Consider the following 8,566-nt stretch of genomic DNA (forward strand, 5'->3'; position numbering starts at 1 on the left):
TTGTCAATCATATTTTAAAAAAGAAATTGAATCGAAATTGAGAAATTTTAAAGAAATTATTTTTTTTAATATTTGGACCTAACCCCATCAAAATTAAACTGATCCCGATCAAAATTAACACAAAATGAATAAAAATGCTAATTTATTGCTTCTTCGTGTATTTACAATGAAGAAATCTATTTTATTGTCAGGTTTAATAATGTTTTAACCCTTATTACACCTAATCAGACTAGTGTTCTTGGGAAAATGTTATTTATTTTCAATAATTGTACAATTATGGTTGGGATCGGTTTAATTTTGATCGGGATTGGCCAAAATTAAAAAAATTAATTTCTCTACAATTTGGCCATTTCGTTTCAATTTCTTTTATAAATATGATTAATGAACATGTTCTCCCCAGTTGTGACTGGTTTTAAGAAGATTTTAACCACAAGTTTAAAAAATATTCACAAATTATGTGTTTTATTTTCATAAATATTTTTTTATCTAAAAATTTTTAATATCTTTACGGCTTCTCTTTACATATTTTATTAGGTATTCATGTTATGCATTCATGTACAGCAAAATTTTTACAACAAAGCATCTAATTTGGATGTAAATAATTTTTTTCATTTTCTTTGAAAAAATACAAAAAAAATCATATACACTGTAAAATAATTGAGAGCTAATGTCGGCCTTTCAATGCTGAAACCATTGTTTAAAAAGGTTGACTCAGAGATCTATAAAATAAAAAGTTGGTGTGGCATTCCTCCTTAAGAGGAGTTGCAGATAAGAGTTGGGTACCCCAAAGCATAACAGATGGACGGACGTACAGACGGATGGACATACAGATGGATGGACATCCTGATCACTATATATCCTCCCACTTTTCAAGTGGGGGGGGGGGATGGGTATAAAAAAGAAAATTGGTATTAAGGTTTATTTTTATGTAAATTAAGTAAATAAATATTTCTTTTCTATTTTCCTTTGACTATAAGTGTGGTTTGTAGCTTTTTGTAGTGTTGGGGAGGGAGGGGGCTCAGCAAATAAATACAACAACCAAAATTTAAATAACACAGCTGTATATCAGATAACTTGCTATATTTACCATTATCTGTTTGTTTCTTGAGTGATTCTGGGACTACTGTTGGAAGAGTCTTCTCCCTTTCTACAGACACTTCACGCGAGCTGCTGGATGACTTCGAACTTTCCTTATCATCTGAAGAAGATAAAAGAAATTAGAAAATCCAGCATGAAAACCTCAACATGATATAACAAAAATATCTAAAATATGTATTGTACAGGAGAAGAAAATTTCAAAAAAATCTGAGTAATTCAACTGGTCATTTTTACCAGTAAATTAATAAAGAGGACCATGGGCCACAATGTTCATCTGAGTCACATTAGTCCTGCTTTTAATGGGGTAAAAAATTACACTTTTCCCCTTTGTATTCCTTTAAAAATGTTTGACCCCATATCATAGTCCCACCCTTTCCACAAGTAGGCATATTTGAGCAAAACTGAATACCTAAGAATTTTTACATTTATAAAAATATCAATAATTATTGCTGGAATGTTCTTAAAACGAAGATTTTTTGATCATTTATTGTGACTGTGCTCATCCCTGGTGCCTTATTTAAGCTAACTACTGGTAGAATCTGCACTACCTGAGAATGCTAACATGTTTATATCACTAAACCTGGCCAATATATTCTTAAAAACGAGATTTTCAACACTGCACTATCTGAGATGCTTACATGTTTATATCTGAAATGAAAATTTTAAAGTTTATTCATCTTAACATTCCTGTTTACAGTTTTGATCATTTATCATGACTCTGTTCTGCTCTGGGAAAGGAAGGCTGGGGTTGATTTTAACAAAATCAATTATGATTTACGTCCTCTTTATATTCCACTGTAAATAATGCTCCCCTATTACATTCCTACCTACCCCAAGGATCCATGATTTAAACAAACTTGAATCTACACTAATAGTCTATGTCAAATAGCTTTCATATATACTCTGGTATAAGTTTTACCTTTTTTCCAATGCTTAATTAACCTTCCTTTAAAAGAGAGCAATTCTTCATTTGAACTAACTCGAATCCCCAGCTTTGTGGCAAGTTTGTATGAAATTGATACATTATTTTTAAGGAGATGTGGAGAAGAAGTAAAATTTGTAAAAAGTTTACAGACTACCGGTATACACAGACAGCTGGACAGACAAACGTCAAGGCACCTTTTGATCAGACAAGCTCATTTGAGCACTTAACCAGAAAACATAAAAAATTGACATGATAGTTGACCTCTTTGTGTCCTTTTTAGAAGCTTATACAGGAAACCGGAGGATTGTTGTTCTTCAGAACTCAGAGGTCCAAAGGTTGTAAGTGTGGTGGGTAGTGGATCCCACTGTGACATGGTGCTAGGATTGATGAAAAACTACAGCCATTTCCTGAAGAAAAAAAATAAAATATACAGATGAGTATACAATTTACAGTAATTACCCCTTCTAAGGTCAACATGGTAAAATAAGGATCCTAAACCTGCTGTACAAGGTGACATGACCAAGTGGAAGGCTACAAATTTAGACCTGTGTTCAGTGTTTATAGCCTTTGAGCATTCAGGGATATTCTGGTGCAAGGATATATAATTTCATCCATAAGATTGACCTTCATATCACACATGCAGTGAATTCAAACCTCTGATGTAATCATAATGATCAACTCCTTACTCTGTGACTCTTAAGACAAGTAACACTGTCTGACCACTGAGCCATGTGGTTAATTGCCATTGCATATAGTGTCACTGTGCAAGTATCCTACAGTCTGTTCCCATTTGACTTTTACATAGAATGTCTGAGAAAAAAAATATGATTTTGCAAATTTTGTTCAAAAATGTTCAATACAAATGTGAATACCAGTATATCATAGAAAAAAATTTATTTTAAAGTCATAGAACCCTTGGGGTAGGGAACAGGGTGAACAAGATAATTGATTCGGCTCATTATGAAGTATCTTGCTCTCCGCTTGAGAAAATTCAGACAGAATGAGATAAAGCAGAAAGCTACAGATCCAAGTTTGGTAAAATCCATTGATTTACACCACAGATTTTTGTCACTCGCTTTGGCTAGTATATCTTCATTTTGTACTTGCTTCTGCTTTAAGAATGGTATTCAATTATTAACTATATATTTTACTGTTATTCCTAATACTTTATTTACCTTTCAAATGGTTCCAAAGGCTATCTGGGACTTAAGTATCAAGAATAATGAGTAAAACATATGGAAATAGTAGAAATTGCAACTTCCGTTCGTTCGGACAATTGAAATGATGAGTCGCAAGTGTTAAACATGAAAATTCTCAGGACAGGAACTACAATGGGACACAAATCAGAGATGCATCAATCACTTAATAATCTCTGAAGATATAAAAACCTTCACTTCCATTCAATAAGTAACTTTCATCTTTATTTTTTGAGGATTTCCAATTGAGGTGTCGAAAATCACCTGTCAAATTTGCCAACCTTTCCTGGATATAATTTTTTATAGAAGCCTAGTTTTAGCTTAATTAAAATTAGGAATTTTCAGTTTAATACTTTGTGAATATGTAACAGAAAAATATCTTATTTTAAAAAGTCAAAGAACCCTTCCCGCCCCCAAGCACCTGTGCTTTAATTAATATATTATAAAACTAGTTCAAGGCTAGGACCCATATCAAGAACAGCTGAAGAGATTGTGTCCAGTCTGTTCATCTATGATCTTCTGATACAGTTGAAATTATTTAAGTAGGTATAATGTCTTCCAATGGAAAATTCATTAAGTGTTATAAACAAAATATCCTTATACTGAGTGTATTCTGCTTGGTAGCCTTGAGAAGTCCAAGTTGTAGCCTGTAGGGTGCTTTTCAAAATGAAACAATTCTACTGTACACTGCAGCACAAAGACATCACCATTAGTTTACAAACTCAACATTTGGGCAAATCTATACCTTAAAAACAAATGGCCATTTTTACATTATTGATATTTAAGCTGAACCATAATCATTTATAGTTCGTTCTGTTCACATGTCATTTAGTCTCGTCTGTCATAAGGTTTTCCTCTACAGCGCCATCTGTAAACATTATTGGTTTAAAATAGAATAAAAATTATAAATCGGATTTTCCGGAAATATTTTTTTTCTCAAGATGGCAGATGTCACAGTCGAGCGTATTTTTACCATTTGCAGAACATTGAGCATTCCATTTCTATAATTCTGAAAATTAGATAGTCTGTTAAAAACTTTAAACTTTTTTATTACTTTTGATTAAAAGCTGAAACAAGATGTGTTTGTGAAACACGTACTAAATGCCCCAGTATGGCAACAGCGAAGGTTATAACCTTTCTCAAATGCAGATCAAATATGTTGGTACCTAAAGTAAGTCCTTTTCACAAGAAATACAAATGTGAAATATAAATCCCTAGCACCACCTGTTCAAAGGTTAGGACCAAGGTTAACGTTTTTAATGGCATGACAAACTCTGGGGTCAAGGTCAAAGGGTCAAGGTTGTTGGTATTTAAGGCCTTGTCTCAAAGATTACATACGGGAAGTATGAAAGTGCTGGCCCTTACCGTTCAAATTTAATTACAGCCATTTTAAAATTTGTAAAAAGTCTGTCAAACTCCAATTAAGGTCAAAGGTCAAAACTGTTGATATCCAATGAAAGGTCTTGCCACAAGGATTACATATGTGAAGTATGAAAGCTCTAGCACTTACTGTTCAAAAGTTATGGCCAAGGTTAAAGTTTGTAAAAAGTAGGTTGAAATCCAAGGTCCAATGAAAGGTCTTCTCACAAGGATTACATATATGAAGTATAAAAGCCCTAGCCCTTACAGTTCCAAGCCAAGGTTAAAGTTTTTTTTCGTAAGTACGGAAATATCCAAAGTCACGGTCAAAATTGTTGGTTTCAAATGAAAGGTCTTGCGACAAAGAATTGATATTTGAAATATTAAATTCCTAGTATCTACCGTTTAAAAATTAGGACCCATATGTAATCTTTGAGACAAGGCCTTTCTTTAGCAACCAAAACCTTAACCCTTTGACCTTGACCCCGGAGTTTGTCCTACCTTTAAAAATGTTAACCTTGGTCATAACCCTTGAACAGGTGGTGCTAGGGTTTTATATTTCACATTTCTATTTCTTGTGAAAAGGCTTACTTTAGGTACCAACATATTTGATCTGTATTTGAGAAAGGTTAACCTTCGCTATATTGCCATACAGGGGCATCAGCGTTTCACAAACACATCTTGTTTTTTTTACTATAACTGCTTTTTCCCCTATAGGTTTGAACTTTTATTGTGGTCCCCTCTACCCCCCTCCCCCCTCTGGAGTCATGATTTTAACAAATATGCATCTACACTATACCTGGGGATGCTACCATAAAAACATAACCAATCATGACTTTGCTGTTCTTGAGCATGTTGATAAGATTTTCCCTATATATTCCTATGTAAAACTTTGATCGTCCATTGTGGCCCGCCCTAACCCCAGGGGACATGATTTGAACAAATTTTAATCTGCTCTACCTGAGGATACTTCCATATATATATGACTAACCATGACTTTGCTAATCTCATTCAGATGAATTTTAATGATATCTTCCTATTTATTCCTATGTAAAACTTTGATCCCCCATTGTGGCCCCATCTTACCCCCCCCCTCCCGGGATCATGATTTATACAATGTTGAATCTACACTACCTGAGGATGCTTCTTTATAAATATTGTCGTTTACTGATTTTTATTTGAAAATTAAAATAAGTACACAACTTGTACTTATTTTAATTTTCAAATAAAAATCAGTAAACGACAATATGACCAATTATGACTTTTCTGTTTCTCATCGGAAGATTTTAAAAGAGTTTCCCTATATACACCTATGTTAAAAACTTTGACCGCCCATTGTGTCCTCACCCTTCCCCTGGGGGTCATGACTAAAATAATCTTGAATCTTCTCTACCTGGGGATACTTTTATATAAATAAAACTAATCATGGCTTTGCTATTCTCGAGAAGATGTTTCAAGATTTTTCCTATATATTTCTATGCAAAACTTTGATGGTAGGGTCAATGATGGTCGCGCCCTACCCCCGGGGGTCATGATTTAAACAAACTTGAATCTCATATACCTAAGGATATTTTCACATAAGTTTCATCTTTCCTGGCCCAGTGGTTCTTGAGAAGAAGATTTTAAAAGATTTTTCCTATATATTCTTATGTTAAACTTTGATCGTCAATTGTGGCCCCACCCTAACCCTGGGGGTCATGATTTGTACAAACTTGAATCTACACTACCTGATGATGTTTCCACATAAGTTTCATTTTTCCTGGCCCAGTGGTTCTTGAGAAGAAATTTATAAAGATTTTTCCTATATATTCCTTTGAAAAAATTTGATCGGTTATTGTGGCCCCGCCCCCGCCCCGGGGGTCATAATTTGAACCAACTTGAATCTACACTACCTGAGGATGTTTCCATATAAGTTTCATTTTTCCTGGCCCAGTGGTTCATAAAAAGAACATTTTTAAAAGATACCATTATTTTTTCACTAATTCTTAATTATTATCTCCCCTTGAAAGAGGGTGAGGTCCTTCATTTTGATAAACTTGAATCCCCTTCACCCAAGGATACTTTGTGGCAAATTTGGTTGAAATTGGTCTGGTGGTTCTTGAGAAGAAATCGAAAATGATGTGTAAAGTTTACAGACAGACGGACAGACAGCTAGACTGACGCCGGACAAAATGTGATCAGAGAAGCTCGCTTGAGCCTTTTGCTCAGGTGAGATAAAAACTCTTACTGTGGCCTTCATCTCGACATTTAGATTTATCGACAACGTACTGCCGATCAGTTAACAATGGTAATTTCCATACCTATGTCAATACGATATATCCTGGTGAGCTTGAAAGATACCACGGAGTCTGACACAATTGTTTCATACTTGGATATTTAACTTAAAAAAGACATTAATGGTAATCTAACAACCAAGCTCTATGATAAAAGTGATAACTTTAACTTTTCTATCGTCAGCTTCCCTTACTCATGCAGCAATATACCTTCATCACCTGCATACGAAGTTTATATCTCAGTTGATTTGATGTACGCAAGAGCATGCTCTAGATCTAAGTATGAAAAAATTCTGAAACGAGAAAAATTATTGACAAACAAATTGATTAAACAAGAATATCAGCAGTCTCGTTTGAGTCATCAGTTCGTAAGTTCTATGGTCGATACAATGACCTTTTCCAATTTATCATTTAGTCAAATGCTGACTGACGTTTTTCATACTAATTGTTAGTCCATTATATATACACTGAATTGACGATGGATTTTCCCGTTATTTCCCGATCTTGACAAGGAGCACACGGCGGGTGTGACCTGTCGGCAGGGGATGCTCACTCCTCCATGGCACCTGATCCCCCCTCTGATGATATGGGGGTCCGTGTTTGCCCCTGATTGGTGCTGTTTTATAGACTTTTGATTTTGGATACTGTGAATGATTCATGTATACATGTAATGTGCTGATTGCACGGACCACGGATATGCAACATGTATCATATTAAGTCGATGCGATTATTGTCGGCGGACAAGATGAAGCTAATAGTGATAATTCGCAAGAACAGTAATGGCTACGATTTGACTTAGACAAATTTAATGAATTTTCTTAATCAAACATAGCAAAATTTACTTTGAATAAGAATTATTTCATAAGACGCATACCCCCCCCCCCCAATCTGCTTACCCATCAATCACAATGCAAAATTATCTTTAGAATATTAGTATATGAAAATTGTTGATTCACTTGCAGCATACTTACTTTCTGTAACAAGATCAACCAGGTTGTGGGAATCAGTCAATCACATTCAGATCCATTGTCTCTAATTTACAGACAAGTGTGTTTAATTTTTTTTTTAGTAAAACAAGAAAAATTTTATGGACCATAGGTATTTGGTGTGTATTATTATTGTTTTTAATATGTATAGCTTTGTTAATACAAGTATACACACTCAAACTTTAACAGTATTACTGGAAATTGGGGCAAAATATTAGTTCTGGAAGAAAGAATTAATGGGGTCCCCTTAGTGTAGAGCTCATACCATGAAAAGTAATGCGTGACCATATAATTTTTTTTCAGCTTATTCTTTTTCTTAAATATGTTATTTAGTAAAAGAAAACAAATTTTCGAAGATTGAGTCCATAGTTTTTTGTTGTTGTTGTTTTTTTTTTTTTCAAATGACCGAGATTGACCTGTGAAGCATATTTTCTCATACTAAATGTTGAACGTTAGCCCAACAAAGTGCAAATATTTATATTAATTCGTGCAAAACAATGATTATATATGGTTTGTAAACAGGTTTCTACTCTTTTTTGTGTATTAAAGTTGAATATTTAGACTTTAATTAATTTATATTCAACAAAATCTAGGTGAGGTAAATATCAGTATTTTATTTTCGGGGTATATACTCCGAGAGGCAATAGCGGAAAAGTAAACATGTTGACATATAATTTTTCTCATGTCTATCCGTTGCTGGGATCTATGTCTATCTTATAAAAGCATATA

The 8,566-nt window shown here is 34.0% G+C and overlaps 1 protein-coding gene across 5 annotated transcripts in view; it reads right to left on the reverse strand.

Moving 5' to 3' along the window:
* LOC134246157 (1-phosphatidylinositol 3-phosphate 5-kinase-like) overlaps window positions 1-2,436 on the reverse strand; it is a 33,746-nt gene extending 31,310 nt beyond the window's left edge. For all 5 annotated transcript variants that reach the window (XM_062728471.1, XM_062728468.1, XM_062728469.1 and 2 more), the window contains exons 1-2: window positions 2,285-2,436; window positions 1,088-1,198 (exon numbers count right to left, since the gene is read on the reverse strand). In XM_062728471.1, the coding sequence (XP_062584455.1) occupies window positions 1,088-1,198; window positions 2,285-2,396 (223 nt within the window). In that variant the 5' untranslated portion in view covers window positions 2,397-2,436. The remainder of the gene's footprint in view (window positions 1-1,087; window positions 1,199-2,284) is intronic.
* Between the last annotated feature and the right edge of the window lie 6,130 nt (window positions 2,437-8,566).

The sequence above is a fragment of the Saccostrea cucullata genome, unplaced genomic scaffold (genome assembly GCF_032062105.1).
Source record: "Saccostrea cucullata isolate Sc308-1 unplaced genomic scaffold, CSIRO_AGI_Scuc_v1 ctg47, whole genome shotgun sequence".
Lineage (NCBI taxonomy): Eukaryota > Metazoa > Mollusca > Bivalvia > Ostreida > Ostreidae > Saccostrea > Saccostrea cuccullata.